At 38.0% G+C, this 22,698-nt stretch overlaps 1 protein-coding gene across 1 annotated transcript in view; it reads right to left on the bottom strand.

Annotated features, from left to right (window-relative positions):
* The window catches only part of MPP7 (MAGUK p55 scaffold protein 7), a 110,325-nt gene that overhangs the window by 57,191 nt on the left and 30,436 nt on the right, over positions 1 to 22,698 (bottom strand). Inside the window, exons 3-4 of the mRNA XM_082307734.1 lie at positions 9,001 to 9,078; positions 4,372 to 4,452 (exon numbers count right to left, since the gene is read on the bottom strand). Coding sequence (XP_082163860.1) covers positions 4,372 to 4,452; positions 9,001 to 9,078 — 159 coding nt within the window. The remainder of the gene's footprint in view (positions 1 to 4,371; positions 4,453 to 9,000; positions 9,079 to 22,698) is intronic.

Genomic DNA, 22,698 nt, shown 5'->3' on the forward strand with positions numbered 1-22,698 from the left:
CAAGCTTCATATGTTATGTATTTACAGTACACGTTAACTTTAATGTTGTCATTAGACAAGGAAGCTAAGGGACATTTGTTCCTTTCTTTTACACATGGAAAACAGTATGGAAATTCCTCATTGTGTCTCACTCAAACATGTATAAAATCATATAATTTCCATGTAAATGCCCTATCCTTCAACAAAATTGGAATGTAAGCTCCAAATCTTGAAAACACGAACAATCTTTTAAACACTACCTTCATAAAATAAGCAATGTAAGCTTGAAATAGGGTTAAAAAAAAAAAAAAAAATCTAATTCATGGTTACACCTCAGGAATTATAAAAATCCCTCCAGGAACTGAGGAAAAATCCAGGAGTAGGTGCAGTATCCACTCCACACAGGCCAGGAATTACCACCTTCAAATGCAGCCCATTAGCCTGAATTATACAGAATAAAACCTTCCATGCAGCAACACCGTCCTCCCTCCATTCCCTGTTCATGTGAGGTTATAACAGACACACCACACTACCTAACGCTGATAATGGAAACAGTGGTAGCACTACACAGCTTAATATGCAATTAATTTAAAGCACCAGCTCCTATGTTGAACAAATGGAAAGGATTATAAAAAAGTCTAAACGTCCATCAGAAGAAAGGCCAGCAGGCAGGGTCTGTGCTCAGCAAGTTTTGTACAGGTGCATCAAGGTCTTGTCTGCCTTGAGAGACCTGAGCAGGAGAGGGGAAGACCGGGAGATGCTGCCAGCACACAGGCTTTCCACAGCCCATCCCACTGCAACACAGAAACGGTCGGTGAGTGCTGCAGCTACAATACCCAGGAAACACAGACAGCAGTGGAAGACGGAAATTTCACTTTCAGAAATCTAAGACATGTTTACAGAGAGCTACAGCAGGCAGATCCAAGCCTGATCTGCCAGCATTTCAAGTCGCCCAAGCATGTCCCCGCTTATGTCCAAAAACCATTCAGACTAGAGCCACGCAGCACTGGCTGTGGGCTGGCCCAGCCCAACCTTGAATTTAATCTTTGTCTTTTGTTTCTTTAAGGTATATATTTTATTGCAACTTAAAAAAAAACCAAACAACGAAAGAAAATCCCAGCAATCCTCACATCCCTCACAGCTTTAAGAAACACAAGCACAGCGATAGATGTTTCAGTACATCTAGTTCTGGTTATGTGCCATCATTCTAACTTTGACATGCTAACTCTTCTAAGCTGTTTTTTAACAACCAGCGCAGCAGACCTTTTAAACTTACATACGTATACACTGCAAGTGTAAACATTTATTAAGTTATCTTTGTCAACTGATTGCAAGCATTTGATTGCACATTTGTGGTTATGATGGAAAAGAGCTGAAGATATCCATTGCTGTACTTCGCTTGCTGAATGAGAGATAAGATGCATTTCAAAGAGTTAATTTCTGGGCTGCTTAAAACTCAAATACTGCATTTAACTGGATTCTAGTTCTAAGGTATGGAAATACTGTTCTACTTGTTGATATCTTTAACAAGGTATAGCAAGGTTACAGACTGTAAATTGTAAGTCTTTACTCAACATCAGAAATTAAAAACAATAGATGCTGCTGACCTGAGTCCGTGGGACTCTGAAATTATATTTCAAATCTAGAATGCAAATGCAGTATCTTACACACAAAGAAATGCACTTTACTTCCCAGAGCTAAGTGCTCTGGTTCTACTTCCCAGAGTTCTGTTTTAATCAGATGAGATAAACCACAACCATTATTTGTTCAATTAATCATGGTAAAGCATGCCACATGTTCAGGCACGAAAAAAAAAAACCACTCTGTAACTGGATATTGCATCCAGTTTTAAAAAGACCAGCAATGTCCAATTAATTTTTTCCCAAAAGAAAATGCACCTGACAAAACCTTGGAATAACTTCCAGGACATTTTGAAAATCTCAGGTCTGATAAATATAACTGCCTCAGAGAAATAATTTTCTTGTTTGAAACATTTCTCTATGGATGAAAACCATGAACACCACAAACTTGTCAAAGCTTTACTCATCAGATGCAAACACTCAGAAATATATTCAACAAAACAATTTTGTAACACAGAATGAAAATATAGAAATATTCACCAAATCAGACAATTGCTGTAAACCTCTCCCAGCCTTGTTTGGCATGTTAACCAAACTCGTGACGATATAATCATCTGTCTAGACCTGTCCCTTTACACCACCAAACTTGTGGAAGCAGTGATGTAGTGCAGTAAACTAATCCTAACCATCCTTCATCGTACCACGAACATTAGAGCAGAGCTGCAGGAAAGTGGAAGCTCTCCTGCTGGCTCCAGCTAATGCTGCAGGTCAGGACAGGAAAGTCTCCCCCACAGAATAACACAGAGCCAGCTTAAGTCAACCCCAAATTAAGCCATATACAAGTTTTTAGATAAAGCCTATGCAACATAATTGGAAAAGACATATCAGTTATCCCAAGTAATTTCAGATGTGTGGGAAAGTTGCTCTAGACATCAATTTGCCCCAGGAATCTAGAAGGAAAGAAACAAAGAAACCCTCTCTGGCCATCAACCTAATAGTGAAAGGCTAGAAAATCTTAGCCAACGTATGGCACAAGCTCAGATACAGCTGAACAGACCTGAGGGCATCTCTGGGGAGGAACTGGAAATACCGAGTCCCGCATTGTCTGGTCAATGTGATGAAGGAGGGAGCGGTGATATTTACCATCTCTCCCAGGCATGTTTGCCATGAGAAGGTGGATGGAGAAGATAATGGATAGGCAAAAATATCAGGCATACTGTCAGTTCTTTCCCCTAGCTCACACAGAAGCCTGCAGGCTATGCAGGGCAGGCAAATGTGTGCGTCTTGTGCAGGATTAGGCAGTCTGGCCACGCAAAGGGCTTGGTACCCTGCAGCTGGCCATCTCCTCCTGCAGCCAAGAAAGACATTTGCTAAGTTACTGCAGTTGTTCAATCATATTAATGACGTTGAGGGTAAAGCACTTCTTTCCCTGCAATCCCACTAAGATTATCACATTGCATTTAACCGCTTCCAGGGAACAGACAGCAAGAGTGAGTGAGAGAGGAGAGAGAAAGTGAGCAAGGGAGGGGAAGCAAGACAGCAAGCGGGGAGAGAGAAAGAGAATGCAAAAAAGGGAGAGGGAGAGATGCAGTTGTGGCAAATGAGCTGTCTTCAGACTCAATCCACTAAAGCTTCAGAAGTACGAAACACACGTGGACAGTCACTAAGGAAATACCTACAGTGAAGCTTAGGATCTCTGCAATTTGACGCACCAACAGTTCGTCTTGTAATAAGCCATTGGCATTGCTTACCCCTTCCGAGAAAAGCAGCTTGTCACTTTGGAAACTATGGAATAACCAACGGTGCAAAAATCTTTAAAAAGGCAGCATAATTGATCTTTAAAATTTTGTAGCACTTTGAAGATATCATAACATCTCGGGTTTTGAGATCAGTGTTCTACAAGGGAATATAAAGAAGTAACTGTCTTAAAAAAGGCTGCTTTCCACTCTACAGTTTTCCTCTAAACTTATCAGCTGCTGCATTAATTAGCATTGCAATACGCATCTAGAGCACTAAGGTCTTCCTTCTCTTTAGAGTGGAAAAATAATGTGATAGTGTGCATTAACAATGATACACAGGGGAGGTTCTGACTGGATGTAAGGAAACAGTTTTTACTAGGAGGATAATTAGGAATTGAAAGAGGCTGCACAGAGTGTTTGTGGAACATCTGTTCCCAGGTGTTTTCAAGACCTGATGGGAGAAAGCCCTGAGCAACCTGCTCTGAACTCAGTGTTCACCCTGCTTTGAGCAGCATGTTGGACTCAACATCCTCCTTCCAACCTGAGCGATTCAATGGTTCTATAGTCTACTGTCAGATAAAAGGTATCGAGTTCCCCAGAAGCACCACAGACAACTCGAGGAGTTTTCAAAATCAGATTTTTTTAAAAATAATATCATTCCGGAATTTTGTTCCAAGTACCAGGTTGCATTACTTATGCACAGTGCAATTAAATCAATGGTATGACTGAAAAGCTTTTGGTAGAAGCACATTTTGAATAAATTTATGAAGCTCATGCAATAAAAGTTAGCAAAAGACAAAAAAAAAAATCAAGTATCTACTTTTTGGAATATCCATTGTAAATAAACGATGGCTTTCCACTGAATTCCTTTTATCAATATCAGTAACAGCGTAATAATTTATGGGCAACATTAAATGTGTTTCTTCATAACAGGTATTTCCTATTAACATTGCATTAACATCCCTTCTTAAAAGCACACATATTCATTAAAGGAGACAAACCCCCAGGCTGCCCGAAGAAGCAGATGCAGGTACCCATGCAGAAAGCACTTTGCAGGTGCAACACATCCTCACCTTGAGATTGGGTTTTGAGAGGAGTTTCAACAGTTCTCTGATCTCACTGCTCAGTGGCTTGCTCTGCAGCTCCTCAGCCAGCTGGGTGGGAGATGGAACCGACACAAAGACCGTTAGCAAAGCATTGTTTTACCCAGTGCATCAGTGACAACCCAGAATCTGTCTTGTTCAAGGTTATTACTTTCCAGCATGTTCAAACAGAAGTCAGCATGAAGAAAAACACCATCAATCACCGCGCTTCTTTTTCTGGCCCTCGGTGGACCAGATTTAAGCCAGGCCTTTTGGCTCAGTTTAACACAAGTAATCATTTCTGGCAAGGGTGCAGCCAGATCACATTCTGATTTATAGCGATGGGGGCAAATCCCAGCACTTCATTTAAGTGAATGGTCCTTTGCGTGCAGACAAAGGACTGCTTGTAAAAATGACTGGATCAAACTTTGACACTGTCTATAAAAAACAGTTTCGAATGAGGTGGTGAAATCCACACTGCTTCCAAAAACCCACAGTAGCCGTGCTGTTTAGGACTGGGATAAGAAAGCAAAGTGCCCCTACAGTGCAAGCAATCTGAACCTTTTATTATGTTTACACATACACTGGAAGGAGCTTGTTAAACGTGAAGCGGGTTAATCATAATATAGTTTATAACAGGTCATCAGCAATTCAAGCCCCTAAAATGCACAAGCTATGTCCTAACAACAAGATCAGTAATTTATGTTTGGTTATACTACAAAATTGGGGCTTGGTGAACAATAGAGCAGCAGTCTAACGTTTAATCCCGCGGCTATTTGGCTCATGACTTGAGTTTTTCTTATCAAGACATTCTCAACTAATTTGGACTCAAGAGGCATATTTTACTGCAGGATTTCAGACTTGAACTATTTTTCCAGAAGAAGGAAAAGCTAAAACATATTTCACAACACTGAACTTTAGTTTAAAATTCTGAAGCTACATGGCTCATAATCCGAAACGTGATTTCAGATAATCACTTATTTTCTTTGCATTAAATTAGTATCATAAAAATGTCTCAAAGAAAGATTGGTCATTCGCAGCAAGTAATTTTATTCGTCTAGCCTAATTTTAAATGTGTACTTTCATTTTATATAAATTTTCAAGATAAATGGATAGAAGTATATTTTGCATAATTATATATAATAGACAATTCTAGAAGCAATTACAGACATCAGACATGGTTTGAACATCTTTTTTTTTAACCTTCAAATTAATATAGGGTTAACAGGACCGAAACAAAAATTCATCACCTACAGTCCCACAGCCTTTTGACTATAATTCATAGATAAAAACGTCCATCAAATACATCAATGCTAATCTTAACAGTATTTGTGTCTTAATATCGAAAGATTAGAACACGATCTCTGTAGGAAAGGTTAGAATGAAATATTTTAGGCACATAAAGCCAAGTATTGAGGTAATCTGACTGCAATCTAGTCTGCATGTTCTATGGAAAAGCTCTGCAAAGCTGAAAATGATCCGTGATAGGAGTGACAGCAGGTAGATGACACAGGCTCCCCTTGGTTCTCTTTTCATTCTTTAGCTTGTATTACTCATCGCTAGAGAATAAAATCTATTCATTCATGTTTCATTGATGAAGACTAGTAATCACTCAGTAAGAATGACTGCTTCAGCATTTCTCTCTCAGATGAATTGTGCACAAGCATCTATTAACTTCAGCAGAATTGGCGTTTGCTTTGGTGGTGCAAATATAAATGCAGCCACATAAGGTTTAGAACACTGAGAAACAGAAAGACTATTTTGTTATTGCTTTAACAGACTTTTTAATCTCATACTTTAGAAATTATTTGTTCGGAGATGAAATAATTAAAAATTTGTTTTCACTCATCATTTACAAGGTTTTTCCAAATATTTCCATAGAAGTCTTAAAGGCACATGTAACACGCCGTGACAGAAGAGGAGGAGGAAGACAAAGATAGACAGAGGAAGAGGAAGACAAAGCCACGTTTCCAGATTAGCAAACAGATATCACCAGAGCTGCTTGTTGTGCTTCTAGCAGTTTTGGACTGGATTTTTATTTGTTGTTGTTGTTGAAGTGCTGAGATTTGTGACAGCTACCAGCAGCAGTACAAACTATATGGAATACTCTGGGCACACTGATATCGTGCCGATCACCTATGCCAAAGACTGCAGGAAAAGCTGTCAGAGAACTTCTATGATTCTCTGTTGAGGGAACCATAACATTTCACCAAGCTCTTTATGAAGAGCTGCCACTACAGAGAGGTGAAAAAAAGCAGGGGAGAGGGGCAGGTACGGAGTGAGGCTGGCAAGATGAGGAGCACCGGGGCCTGGGGGTTTAAAGCTGCTGGAGAAAGTTCTGAAACTTATTTTGCCAGAACAGTCTTTCTAATAACCTAGAGGCCTTATTTGCCATATATACCTATACTGCCGTCAATGTTAGAACATTTCCATGAAATCGGGAGTCCTACGTCAGACACTGCTGCTCCAAAATAAGAGGCAAACAGAATCTCTGATGGGAAATGCAGCCTAGAAGTCACTGGGGGTGAGGAGAGAGAAGGTATGGCAGCTAGGAATATGAACATATTTAGAAAAGAAGCCTTGCCACAATTGTTACCTCTAAAATTGCTTTAAAAAATAACACAAGAATAAAACCACACTCCTTAAACAGTTTTTAGTTATGTTAGCAGCACCTCAACTTTGGGTTTTAAATCAAACAGAAAATACTCACTTGCTAATAAGAATATTTCCTTCTTTGTTTAGCTATAGAACAGTTACTATCACTAGGAAAACAAAACATTAATTTAAAGCCTATTGGAATAAAAGTGTGTTTTATATCATCAACATGCTCTTAAATCCCTGAAGCTGACAACTAGTCAGAAAAATGTGCCAAAAATTGAATAGCACTTTAATCCTGGAACTCCAAGGGTTCTGGAGTTACAAAACCCACTGCATGTAAATTAACTTCCTCAAAGTTTGCTGATAATTATTGAAACACAGAAAATCCTGCAGTGTGCTAGCCTGACTTCAGCTGCCAAAGGACATCCTCATTCTATAGGATGGTGCCCATAAAACCAGCTGTTCAGCTACACATAAGCAAAAATGAAGAACCAGCAAGAGGATCTTTAAAAAGAAACTGCTTTAAAAGTAGGCAGGTGTCTAGAGACACTCATGTCCCAACACATGTACATTTTAAAAATACTACCATATACACATAATAATACATTCATAGGGTTAAAAACCCTGACCTCTCTCAACTGAGGACTGACAGAGTACTTTAATTTGGGGATTTCCAAAAGTATATGCTTTAAATGGGGCTGAACAAAGAATGAGATTGCTCAGCATTTCTGAAAATATCAAGAACTAAGTTTTGCATCCAAAAATAAGAAACGATTCTTATAAAGAATTTTAACCCAGAGGTCCATAACACAAATGTTAACGAGGATTATTAATATGTCACCAAGAACTTAATGAAGAGAATTTCAACCAGCTTTCTAATTTTGAAAATTACTATCAACATTATTCAAAGCTACTTGAAGGTTAAAAAAATATTACTAATATATGCCTGATGTCAAAGCTAATGCATTATTATATTTGGTATGTTACAGGATACAGCTCTCCTCCTACTGAAACACGATTAAATTACATTGTATCCTTTTTTCAATAGACTTCAAATATGTTTAATTTAGTTTTTTGTTAAAATGTTACCATTCTCAATTCACAACATCTAACCATTTGTAAAATTTAAAAATCAAAAGCTATTATATAAAAAGATAGTTCAGATTTTAAAACATCTATAAAGTATGTGAAGTTTCAAACATACCATATTTGAAACGGATCCTAATACATATTGCCTTTTCCAAAAAACAACCTGAGATCATCAATTGCAACAAAGATTTCTGGATTTCACCTAAACCACAGTTTATTAAACATTTCTCTGTCCTGGCCTACCTCAGGTTCAGTCATAGTTTATACAGGTGCGTGCACAATTCATCTGAATCCTAGAATTAACCAAATAGCAAGAAATGGCAGGTTGGAGTTTTTTCTTTAAAATAAAAATTATAGTAACAGGAAATTAACTACTCCATCAATGCCGACCACTTTTACAATTTATTTTTTTGTTATGAAGGTAATTTGGAAAGCTCCAATATCAATAAATCACTACTGTACTTTTACTTAAATAGTTTTTGATATTTTTTTTAACAAGCCACCTTCCTAGGCATTTCTTATGCTTCATTTCTGTAGTATTATCTGTCATTTTTCATGTTCTGTCAGCAGTGCTGCTATCTCATTTGTCTTTGTTTTTCCAAAGCATTCCTCTTGTCTGTGACTTTCTCAAAACACTAATAGTTGACAGCTTTTCCCCTCCCAGTAGAGTTCCAACCTGTAATTTCTATTACGTAGTTACTAAAGCAGAACAAGAGGCTATCTAGATGCAATGTTTTTCTAACAGGCAAGTGAATAAAAATCAAAGTAATATCAGCAACAAGCCTGGTGATGACAGCACCTTTGGAAACATTTGCAGCTTCTTATGATTTCAGCTCAGAGGATTATATTCATATGTTTGCACTATGAGGACTTCTGCTTGCAGACAGTTTTTTGGGAGACTTGGTACCAGTGATCTCAGCAGGGGACACTTACATCATCTGCCAAGGCTGCTGCACCGTGGAGTATGGGCACCGGGTTCTGTTTTTCGTAATAATGCAGTTTTTCATGAATCTGGAAGACAATAGCACAAAACGATAAGTATATTTAGCAGCATGAGAAACGGTACAAAATTACCCTGTTGAGCTAACTGATCTGTTGAGTGTCTGTAACTAAAGAAACACCCTTATAGTAACCTACAGGCAGCAATCATGTAAATGTAATTCATCATCATCCTCTGTTGAAGTGCTAAGAATATGAAATCAGATGGAAAAAATGCTCAGTATGTAGACCAACCCACAGAAAAACTAAACATTTGTGATTTTTCTCTCCTCGCTTTCTGTGTCCATATTTCTAACATATTGCTTTAAGTATCAATTACATTTTATATTGCTGCTGAAAACACAAAGCATAAAGTGTTTATCCCCAAGATGGATATAAAAAACCCTGTAAATTATGATTTATGAAGTGAAATAATAGCCTGCCACCCACATCTTGACAGACAGCTTGGTAGAGCGGCTGCCGTCATTAAAATAATTCAGAAACAAGGGCAAAGTAGTGCTAATATGAATTCTAACACATCTGAAAGAAAAAGGCAGTCCTTCAGCAAGTTAAAGTCATTTAGGAGCATTTAAAGTTTTTAATGGGGAGTTATCAACATTAAAAATGCAGCGTGCTTTGGTTCTTTCAAAAGGGGAAAGGATACACCATTATTTAAATATCCAGCCTCTTCCCTCCTCCACAAGTCATGCATTTCAAAATTTAGATTTTTCCAGTGTGAAAGCTTAAAAGAGCCAAAATATTTTAAAGCTTCTAACAAGTTTTTTAAAAGTTATTTCAGAATGGCATAAAATAGTATATTAAGCTTTCAATTTTATTTACATTATTTTCCTGAAGATACTCAGATGTACACATATTAATTAAAATTTAAAAAAATAAGACAACCGTAGTCTGAACTGATGCAAACACACTCCATTCTTAGATTTCTACTTTAGTCCTGCTGCTCTGAAGGAGGCATGGACTCCAGATGGTTGGAGGAGTTGCAGAAGGAGCTAAATCTAGGACTTCTGTGCTTGGCAAGGAGGGGAACACGAGGTCTGGCACAGGCCGCAGGGCTCAGGACTTGGCTGGGGAGCCCCTCACATCCTTGGGGTACAGGAACCCCAATGATACCCTACCCCTCCCCAGCGCACTGCTGGGGGAGGAACGGGACAGACGCCAGGCAGCAAGGACATCAGTAAAGAGCAACCAAACCAGTGGTCTTTGCATACTAAAAATGTTTGGAGTTGACTGGATCGTACCTGTTATGCACCAACTGTTTTCTGCAGCCCTCCCTCCTCTTCCACATTTGCTTTTCTCTGCTTACTTTTACCCCCGGCAACACTCTCTCCTCTCACTGTCCAGGACGCCCTCAGCTTCCTCGCCAGCCCTTTCTTTTGAATTTCATCTGAACTCCTAATAACCACACCCACAACACGATAATGCCATGTCAGTGACACTTGTGCTTGCCATTTTTCCTGTCTTCTGCTGAGTTTAACACTTTCTAAGTCCGCGTCTGTTTTTACTCATTTAGACTATAGGTTCTTTGAAGTAAAGGCCATACGACACTCTGTTAATGTAACGGGGCATAGCAAGATCTAAGTCTTGGTCAATTCCTTCATCATTTCTAGATGATTATTTCAGTACGTGGTTTGTTAAAGGATACCGAAGTTCTGAAACACCAAGGTGAGGCATGAAGACAACACAGTTGCTCAATCACTAAGTTGTAAAATGATTTGTTCAGAACAACAAGTATTTGTACCTCATCTGGAAACCAAATGCAAAGCACTATTATTTCCAGAACATGAGTCTGAATTTTACATAGCTTATATAGACATTGTTTACTCAGCAAAGTAAGACTAATCCATATTGGATGTCACCAAAAGTGTAAGTGACTGGAAAACTTTGTATTTCTACCTCACAAAGCACAGAAACTCAACAAAACAAGGAGATGCAGCTCCTGGAGCTTAGCAGAAATTTGTGATTTACTTAAGACTGTGAACTTGAATAACTAAAAGGCATAATAAATCAAAAAGTCTCAAATCCGTCATTTTTTTAATTGCTTCAGCCAACATCTTGATTTTATCCAGGCTGAGCTTCCGTCAACTCTGACGTTAAAAGCAGTCACCTATGCTACCTTCTACTTTCTCAAAGAAATAGAAGTGCCTCTGCTGGTGAAGCTGTTTTTACCCTAGACACCCTGCAGGTGTCTATACTAGTGAAATTAAAAAGAAAAAAAAAAAAAAAGGGGGAAAAAAACCCAACAACAAAACCAAACAAAAAAAAAAAATGCTGAGACATTCTCGTGCAACACATCTTTAAAAAAATGTTATAAAATTGTAAATTCATGCAACAAAAAAATAGAGTTTTAAGAGGAGGTACTGCATAACTTTAACAAGTTATTGGCTCTGCCTATAACCAGAAAATGGCTGAAAACAAGTTATTATTTTCCTAACAGTGGGTACTGGAATTCAGCTAAGCATTTAAGGAAAGTCAGCAAGGTTTTAGATGATGATGGAGGAGTTGTAGAGACTAACTGACAAATAGATCTGGAGCAAACAACAGGAGCTAATCAAGTAAGCAGGAAAATTTAACTATTACTAGACAGTTCTAGATATTAGGTTTTGCTACATCAGGTTAGAAGTTTTATTAATTTACTGTACTGGCACTATGAGTGACTCCAGGGATAAACATTACATGTTCTACAGTAACATACATTGCCAGCTCAGCACACTTCCACTCGAGATGCAATACAGATGGTGTTGGTTGGTTTGGTTTTTTTTCCAAAAGCATCTGATTGGATTTAATAGGTAGTATTTTGCCTTGTTTGCTAAATGAATCTAGGTTTTTTTCATCAGATCTCTATATGGCAGTATCTGTCTTCCATCTCTTTGTAACTTAAAGGAGTTACCCAAGAAAATTAAAAAAGCACTGGTCTGTGCACAAAGCTGCAAAATACACAAAATACAGGGATTACCCTTCATATCAGTGTAAAATTATCATACATATCATAAAAATGCTACTTCCTACTGCTCTCCTATAGATATTGCCTACCTCTAACTTCTGGATAACTAATGTATTCATCATGTATGCAGCACATATATACCACCTTCCTGAACGCAGCAAGACAGGAGATTTGGTGCAATTCAACAGACAAAGCAAAAACTTCAGTGACACAAAAACGCATTTTCAGGCAACTTCTCTCCATGTGTCTAAAAATGTGTTCCAAGATGTTTTGGTCTGTAATTTTTCCCACAGATCACAGTAAGGCTGACTGGCCTCTCGTTCCCCACATTGTATTTTTAGCCTTTTTTGAAGATGGGCACAGCACTTGTCTTTCCCTATTCACTGGGGACTAGGTCATCTCTGTTGCCTTTCAAGGATGACAGAGCACACTTGCAAACTCACCTGATGGCCCCTGAACTTCCCAGACTTCAGGGTGATGAATGACTGCATTTATGACTACTGCCTTTAGAAAAATTACTGTGCACACAGTCAAATGTTTTGCAACTTCTCCACATGCTGCCTTTCAGCTAATTATTTTCCTAAATCTGAAATTTGTAAATTGTGCTAATATATGCACAACTCACATTATATTTCCAGAATTCAATTCTTACACAGGTAGAATCTGAAATTTAAATACCTGGATTACGTGACTTTGATGAAAATGAAGACAGTGTAAGCTAGGCAAACACAGAATTGAAAAGCAAAACAGGACATGGTGGTGCAAATACTTTGCCCCTTTACAAATCTCACTCAATGAAATTAAACTGTAGCAAATTAAAATCATCCTGAAACACTTCGAGAGAAGTATAAGAGCGGATTCAGAACAGTAGAAGAGAGAGCATTTACCTATTCAAGACAAAACATTTCATATTTGCAACCATTTGTTTGAGCTTCATTCTAAAGAATTCTATTTAATACAAATGGCAAATTCATCTTGTATTCTGTTGCTATACCCGATGTCCAGTAACTTTAATACTCTTGCCTTCTCTCTATTAGAAACCTATGTAACATATGGAGAGTATAGAACTCTATCATGCTTAAAAAATAGAAAACATAGTACATCTGTTTTCAGTTCTTCTGACATTTAAGTGTAAAGCTTGTACCCTGAAAATCTCTTCACAAATGAGACCGAGTCTGTTAAAGCAAGAGTTATGTAGTGTAAATAAAATGTATAAAGCTGTTCTGCTGAACAGGTGACTAAGTTGCTGGGGTTTTTTTGGTTTGTTTTGGTTTGGTTTTTTTTGCGGAGGGGCTGTGGGGGGTGTGTGTTTAATGACTACCTATCCTTTTCACTGTAGGATACTTTGGGTAGACTTAGGAGGTTCTGCGAAAACTGACCATCTACTGTGAAGATATGCCCCAAGAGGGAAAAATAATCATTTGCAAACTTATACAATTTTTGGCACATTTGTAGGCAGGGGAAATTGTTTATGGATTTTCCCAGAAACTGAATTAAGCTTTCTGCAACAAAGTATCGTAGAAATATGTTTTCTGCAATGTCCCCAGCCTGGACTATTTCAAAACCCACATGGAACTTTCTGAGTCAGAAAGAACAAATATCTTAAGCAAAGAATCCTACAAAACAAGCGTGATTTCTCCTTTTAGATTTCTTAATTTCCAAGTACAGTTCTGATATCATATGGCTAAAAACAACACAGAGGAAGGGGATAAACATGTACACAGAATAATATGACCAGTTTCCAATACCCCAGCTCCTTCTGGGAAGGAATCTCCTTAATACAAGAATAATTTTCTTAGAATTTAGTGGATTCTGGTACAGCTGTATAAGCAGGACTTTTCTGAAAGGCTCTACAGAACAATACTACACACCTACAAACTACATACCTGGCTTCAGAAAAGGTAGCTTTTATTGGTATTACAGTTCAAGATTTATTAGCAATCTTTTAGAAAGTTCTCCACCTATAACGTTTCTAGAAATTTAAGACGGAGCTCCAAAATGGACTATTTTCATCATAAGATGACAGAATACAATAGACTATTTCAGTTGGAAGGGACCTACCTGGTGTGGGTATGATTTTACCGGATGAGATATCTCTCAGTATGGAGACAAGGTTCTTGCAAAATTCAGCTAATTACACGCATGCATGAAAACAGGCAACACCATCTTTGTTTAATGCAACGGAGCAATTGGCACTGAGGACCTAATCACCACACCATATACATTTCTCGGGTTTTACTCTGGGCTAGCCTAGTCTAGAATACCTATTAGCAGCTAATCTCCTTGTCTAGTTTCAGCAGAAAGGAATCCGTCTCATGTACTGGACTGCTGATGCTTGCTGATGCAAACCAAAGCAGCACAAGTTGAGAAGATGGGAAATTGCTTTAAAAGATGCACTCCTGATCTGAACTAGAATGCCAATATAAACACACATCTGAAGTACCAACACATGTCTAGAAGACAGGCATTGTGCATACTGTTGTAGAAAGTCCATAACAGCAAGCAGAACATCTCCCCTAACTGCCCTCTTCATTATATTCTTCATAACATATCAACAAGAGTGCCTGAAATCAAAGCACTGACAAAAGCCATGCAGCTTCTGTACTTGTTGGCTTAGTCACTTGCATGGATGCATAATGAAAGACCCTCTTATATGGAGAACCTGTTAACTGTCCACCAAAGTTTTAGGTTCATATACCATTTGCAAAAAAGTCTTTAATTTTACTAGTGGCCCCACAAACGGGGGAGATGCTACTACAAAGAGGACCATGTTTACATTAAGAAGCCACAACAGATGAAGAGAATGGAAAAAGAAAGCAAAAGAGAAACTGGTGAGGCAGTAAGTGCTAGTTTTGACTTCATCTGCAATTTGTGTCCTGCATTTGTAATATCTGGAGCAAGAGAAATCATTCCAAGGCACTCATGACTGCAAAGGACACATTTATGAATAGTCCCAACAGTTAAACAGTGAGATTTCAAGATGAGAATTAGGGTCTTCATTTGATCACTAATGGTACTACCTTAACTCTGGGATTTAGACAGCGAGTTCACTGTCTAAATTGACCAACAACTTTGAGTCAAGGTAAAACAAAGTACTTGGAAAAAAGAAACGATGAGCTACAATGAAACAAATGAAAATAACCATAAAAACATTCACAAACTGTAATTGCATACCTTCATCTATGCTGAAAGAGTATGCATATTTTGCTTGATGTAGAATTCTAATTAAAAGATTAATTCCCTCCTTTTCTCCTCCCAGAACCCTACTGTATCAGATGAAAGGAACTAGAATAATTACCCAATTTTTTTGCTTTATTTTCATCATTTAGCAGGTGTCTGTAAGCCTATTTACACAGCACAGAAACATGGACTGAATGCCAAACTACTCATTTGTTCCCAAACCTTTCTATAGTACTTATTATTGCAGCTTTGGCACGCTAATGAACTTAAATATATATGAACAACTCTGCAGTAATATGGCATGATGAACACATGAGGTGCAGGAAAACTGAGCAGCAAATCAAATGCCAACTCATTTCAAATACCCAATGCAACATCTTGAAAACTGACTTTCTTAGAACACATACAGCCTTTAAATCATATTCTATTCAGGCCAATTGACTTGAACTGCAGTTAGAATTTAGTAGTAATTGCAGTAAGAATTTAGTATTATGTATTCTAGAAAAGACAAACAAAATAAAAATGCATAAATCATAGCTAACTACTCAAATTTGCAAAGAGAATTTCATTCCCCATAGTGATATTAAATTGCCTCAAATATAAATTAAGTGATTGCACAGTGCAGAAAGGCTTTTGAGAGAATGTTGCAAGTATCAAAGCAAGCCTCTGAAGACATAAAAACAGATATTCGGATACCTCGATTCTGGCCCAATTTTCCACAGCAAAAAGTTTCATCATAACAAATGAGCAATTCTCTCTTTCAAGCCCTTGTTCCAAAGAGAAGAAGCATTAAGTTAGTAAGAATTCAAAAGCAGGCTAATGGCATGGAAATATTTCTGCCTAAACAGTTAAGAGTCAGTAGTGAGAAGTCATTCAGAACAATGTTAGACAACCTTAACAAAAGAACTGAAAACTTGCATGATAATAAAAGAATCATAAGCTGCTTTATTACTACAGCATGAAATCACTTTAAAAAAAAATCAGAAAGCCTGCAGACTGCCTGATATAAACTGTTGTACTGGGCTTGGCTGGGAGGGAGTTCATTTTCTTCATAGCAGCCCATATGGTGCTGTGTTGTAGATCCGTGAATAAAGTGCTGATAACAGACTGACGTTTTAGCTATTGCTGAGCAGTGCTTGCACAGCATCAAGGCCTTCTCTGTTCTCGGTCTGCACCCCCAGCGAGCAGACTGGGGGTGGCCAAGAGTATGGGAGGGGACACAGCTGGGACAGCTGACCCCAACTGACCAAAGAGATGTTCTATACCATATAATGTCATGTTTTTCCAAAGCAGCCACTGCTTGGGGCTGGATGGCCATCAGTCGGCTGGTGGCGATGCTTTTGCATCACTTGTTTACACCCCCCCCAAACAGCTAGAACAAGGGAATAACCAACAAGGCATCTAAATCCTTTGCTGGAAACCCAAAAATGCAGAGACCTTAGCTTGAGCCTTATCCTACCTGCTGCTAAAGGGTGTTTTATTTTTGGGGGTGAGGAAGAGGGTTATAACTGGAGACATTAATACAGTTTGAAAAGGAGGTGTTTCTAGCCCTGATAAAACTTGGTAACTAGTTCATTTAGCACTCCTTTAAGCAAGCAACTCATTCATAGAAAGGAAATGAGGCCCAAGAGTGAACTTGATGGGATTTTGTTAATTTCTGTCAGCTTAAAACATTATGCCCATTGAAGATTAAACCCACTCATGTCAACACTGCAGGGAACATTCCAGGTATCACAGGAAAGGAGCCCGTTATCAAGCTCCTAAACTTGCAAAAAATGGATGTGATTTCTGCTGAGTTCATTTTTGTGCTACGGCAGAACACATGAAACAAAAGAAACCGCCAACACTCTCTCTTTGTTCCAGGTCATATGCGTACCTGAAGTCCATTATATGAAAAGACCCAACAAATAAACATGCATATCAAGACTAAAGCGCTCTGAGATTATCAAAATCTTTGCAGTTGTGTTGAAAGAATACAAACCAGGCTCTATGCACAGAATCATAGCATGATTTGGGTTGGAAGGGACCTTTAAAGATCATCTAGTCCAACCCCCCTGCCATGGGCAGGGACATCTTTCACTAGACCAGGTTGCTCAAAGCCCCATCCAACCTGACATTGAACACTTCCAATGACGGGGCATCCACAACTTCTCTGGGCAACCTGTTCCAGTGCCTCACCACCCTCATCATAAAAAAATTCTTCCTGATGTTCAATCTAAATCTACACTAGCATCTGTTCAGCCCTTAAAGATAAGAGGTTGCTAAGAGTTCAGGATTGTGCTGGATGACACTGAAAAAGTGTCCTTTACCCAACATTCAGAATGACCTATATTCAAAACAGAACCCCTCCAGAAATTTCTAATTGCATTGCAATTTCAGAAATAAATTTTCAGAACTGTATGCACAATTATAGTAATTTTCTAAGTTACAAAATGTGGTAATAGAGTTATATTAGATCATATTTAAAGGCATTTTTCTTGTCAGGTTACATTTTGTAAAAATTATACAATGGTGTGTTATCTACAGATTTACAAGGTTATTGGAACAGCATTATTTTAAATCAGGTGCTATCAATGCAAATCAGCAGAGCTGCCTGAAGAGGCCACAGCTTCAAGTTACACTCTCAATAAGCACTTGCTCTTGAACTTTGATTCAGCAAGACCTTGGTTATGGAGTGCTTACATGTGTGACAGAGTTGCTATGGCAGAACTGCCCACTTAACAGTGATGGCAAATATCATGCAATTATTATGAATTAGATTGTTAAAGCCAATAAAAGAAGCACAGCATGCTAGAAATGAAAGAAAGCAACCTTGCGGGGAAAGAAGGCAGCTTTTCCCAACTGGCAAAATCAAAAGATATATTGATTTTGTTAAGGACAAAAAAGAGCCTTGCTAAAAATTCAGATCATATGAGTTATTAGTCATTCCAGCCAAATAACTAGTTTTTATTGTCTAGCCAGAAATTGCAAAATAGAAAAAATGCCTGTGCACATTGCAGTGAATTGTACAGTAAAATCCTACTCTCCATGGATTTTTTTTTTTAATCTGTGGTTTCAGAGTTTCCTCCTCAATCATTTAACACTGTGCCTTATTACCTCATTTGTCTGTCCTTCGCCCTTGATGAGCAGGGCGCATCTGAGGAAGATGATCACGACAGAGAAAACGCAACGCTTCGGGAAGAGGCAGGAAGAACACCTGCACGGGGGTAGCCTTGAGGCAGTCTCACAGACGAAGCAGTTCTGAGACCAGTCTGACAAGGTCATGAGGGCACTGCCAGATTTGATTTTGTCTTAAAGAGATCTAATCACAGTCTCGGGCCTGTAAGGACCCATGTCTTGATTTTTATTGTAACAGGAAAACACATCTCTTCCACTTTCTCTGTATTGAGAAAACCAAGACAGACACTAAGTAAGCAATTGGTTATTCTGGTGATCCTGCTCTTGCTTCTCTGTGCCATATACACTGTCCCTGTGTTCCTAAATTGCATGTATTTCTACATGCACTTCCCCATCACGTTTCTTTTTTATTGGAAAAAGCACTTAAATATCTGTTAAGTACCTTGCTATTGACACTTTTAAAACACGTCCTTCATGAACAGTGGCGTATGCCTGCAGATCTATGTCTTAGCTCTATGTCTTATAGTATTTCTTATTTCAAAATTTCCTGTTTTCATTCTAGTCTCACCAAAGCATATGAAAGAAAACGACTAAATGCATCCATTATGCTCATATACCATACCTTCTTCTTCGCCCAAAAGCAAAGAGGTGAGAGCCATCAAAAATAAATTAAAAAAATTAAATTCATTGGGAACATTTTAGAGCAACAGCTATAGCACCAGAGAATCAGTTTTCCTAATCCGGCGAGCACATTGTAAGCAAGCAGTTGTTCACCTGTAAATAAGATTTAAATGCAGAAAAAATACACCTGACAGGGAGGACTGGTGAGGTTGGTTTTTTTACCCATTTTGAGAAGAGACAAGAACAGATAGGAAAAGAAAGGTGAGTGCAGTTAAGTGCGGGATTAGTGGCACAGAAGTTCAGTAGTAATGTTTAGTCCAGACATAGTAATTTTAAAGCAAAGGTTCTAGAGCATGAGCCTATTATCATATGGAGAGCAACCAATTTCCTGCTTCACCACCACCTTCCTGAATGACAGCCCGTCTATTTTCTATTTGTAAAATGGAAAAGTAACATTTCCTTGCTTAACGTGTGCTTAAGTGCAAGACCAGGTAAGTACCTTGAAAATAGAGTGCCACATATTTAAATTAATCTGGGTGCTGTGGAACTTGTTGGGGTAGCTGATGAAGACCAGACACTTTCATCAGGAAGAAAGGAACAGATGTATCCTGAAGCTTTCATTTAATGTGGAAATTTGATGAACACAACCTCTCTATATGCACGTACAGAAACTGAGCAGAACAATCTGAGAAGATGACAGAGGCCGTATAGACAATGGCAACACCCCATCCAACCCCTTCTGCCCGTAGCCAAGTACCCAGAGGCAAGTTCTATAGATTTCTAATGATACAAAATGCTCCAACGTAAGGCTTGCTAATGAAACTGTATTCTGCCAACAGTTCTTTGTGGCAGCTCCTCAGGGGTGCGAGCAGAGCAAGTACCATGCACAGAATGGGACAGAGGCAGGGCACCTCACCACAGCAGGAGCCAGGCGTCCCTGCAGCACGCAGAATCAAAGCATTGCTCAACAGACCAACGCTTTGGCCAAGCACCTGCAAGGGAGCACCTTCTAACCTGGCTTCCAGCCCCTCCTGAGATCCTAGAGCCACAGGAGCAGCAGCCTTGCACTGGACTTGCATTTTGCTGTAAACTGATTTCCTGACTTCTCATCTGATCCTGGAGAACAAAATATTCGCGTTGTCTTTGTGATGGCCTCTTCAACATGAAAACTCACGTACTTCTCCGGTCATTTTTAAGCTAGACTCAAACTCTCTCAGTCTTCCCCCATGGATCATCTTTTGCAGCCATCTCATCCTTCTAACTGCTCTCTTCTGGAATTTCTACAGTCTACTTAAATTAGTTGCCTTACCTGCCATCTGCCTATGATCAATACATTTTTTTCCTTAACTACTGATGATCCACAGCATGACATCTAGTTTTCATACAGTCAATAATTATTATTCAGGTAGGATCCTTAAACTGCTAGAAGTTTAAAGATTAAAAGAGCAATTACATGGAATGTTCATTTCCCTATTCATTCCCATTTGCAAAGTACTCTAACATGCTTATTTGTGATCTTAACTCCTTTATAGCTTATGCCTTGTGAGATGCTGCCCTTTTTCTTCCTTCATTTTTAAAAGCTTTTTTTTTTTTTTAATTATCTTTTAATACCTCAAAGGTTTATTTTATTTAGCCTATATCACAAAAAAAAGAAAGGACTCAAGAATAAGAAAATTTTGGTCTGAATGAATACGAAAGCATATGGTAATAAGACTAATGTATTAGCTATTTTATTTTTGCAATGTTAAGCAAAACAGATTAAATACTGGCTAGAAACCCAGTTATTCCTTGCAGAGTTTCTTAAAATGTTTATTTTTCTGTAAGAAACACTTTTCACTTTGAATTCATTGTTCCTTATACAATAAAATAAAGCTGCTATTATATGAGATTTCACAGACTTCATTCAAATGCATTTTTTTTTGGTCAGTAATAAGAAAAGGTTTTGATGACTTTGCTTATAGGAAGAGGGTCCCTAGGTAGACAGAGGAAGTTCAGACCAAAGCCAAACAAGTTGCATTTGCTCCAAAATAAATTTCCCTGCCCCTTTAGAGCCAAACAGCCTACATGGCTACCGTATACAGTATTTTCAGCATTGTTTTTCTGTACTTTTAACCCCATTTCCAAAGGAAGGAGCATCAGAACAATTCCAAATTTGAATGAAGCCACTCTCTTGTGTGAGCTAAGGACATGAAGTCCTTGAACAGAAAGAACAGAACAACATCAAAGTTTTTCTCCTTTGAAACAAGCAGTCTTCAAACTGGAGTCCATGGATGCTGAAAGATCCCTACAATTTTAATGCACTACCCTTCATAAATGCATTTTCAAGTAAAACAAAATCTGAGCAGTAAACCCATCAAGCACCAGTCTGAATTGCCCCAGTCTGAATTTGCTACATAAAAGTATAGCAACTCTTTTCTCCAAAAGCACACAAAACCATCTTAGATTTGGTAAAAGTGTGAGGAAAAATTTCAGAAGAGCAATACTGAACTCAGGATCCCAGGTCACAAACTGCTCTGGCCAATTTATGGCTCTTCACCCTTCTGTCTATACACTCCCACTCAGTGGCAATCTTTGCCCACCCACCCCCAGTATTATTACTTCAATAAACACCACTTTTTGAATGAAGCATTCAGATTTAAATGAAAAAGAGAATTTGGGGTCTTTATTCCTCTCTCTTCCTTTCATCAAAACAGTGATAAGGATTCATCATTTGCCACACAGTAGACCAAATCTTTTATTAAAGACAAATTTCATCTCTTTCTCTGCATAATTTAAGTTTCTATGTTCATGCTTTATAAGCGACCTGAGGAAATACTTCTGTGCAGTACTGCAGACACAGCAAATCAATCACACGTACAACAAAGCTTTCAAAGTCATATATAAAGAGTGCAGTTTAAAATGGTAACAATACTCAAGATTATGACACCATTTTTTATCCAAAGATTTCAGAGCACATTACCAAAGGAACATCAGTTTCCTTATCACTAAAAGGAAGACAAGGACTAATCACAGACACAAAATGTACTTAATTTTCAAACCAGTACTACTAAAATGACTTCTAATCAGAAAAAAATTATTGTAACCTTAAATGTTTTGGTCTTCCAACTACTGATAGTGAGATACCTATAACCAATTGCAATATTTTCCTGATATAATTATCACATAAACAACACATCTTTCTAAGTAACTTTTTAAATACACTTTAACTTAAAGAATACTTCATGTAAGCAAGAAAGGAATTGCAACTCCCACAGAAGCCCTTCAGTTTTGAGAATCAGCACTCAGTAAAGTTGCACAGTTGTAATTAAATACAGATGGAAATAATCCTTACTGCAACGATCAAAACAGCTGATGCTTTTTACAATGGTTCTAAATACAAAACTTGAGGAAAAACTTCTCTCATTCAAGACACTAATGAACTTAGATTGATCAGAAAAAAATATACATGTCTACAGTATTTCAATCCCACATTCCAACAATAAACTTGTTTTTTCTTTCTTTCTTTAAGGAAATCTTCAATTTTTTCCCACTTAAATACTCTGTAGATAATTCCTTTTTAGGTATCACCTAACTCTGTAAGTAATGCAACAAAGACTTGCAAAATGTATGCCTAATTAATTTGAATTATTATTATGTGTAAACAAATAATCCAAAGAATTGATCTAAAACATCAAAAATTAAAAGCTTCTTCAAGTTTTGCTATTGGTCAGATTTTAAGAAATGTAAAAGTTTATTTAGCTTTATGACAACCCTTTTTTAAATAGCACAAGTAT

This window comes from Platalea leucorodia (genome assembly GCF_965183815.1).
Source record: "Platalea leucorodia genome assembly, chromosome: 1".
Lineage (NCBI taxonomy): Eukaryota > Metazoa > Chordata > Aves > Pelecaniformes > Threskiornithidae > Platalea > Platalea leucorodia.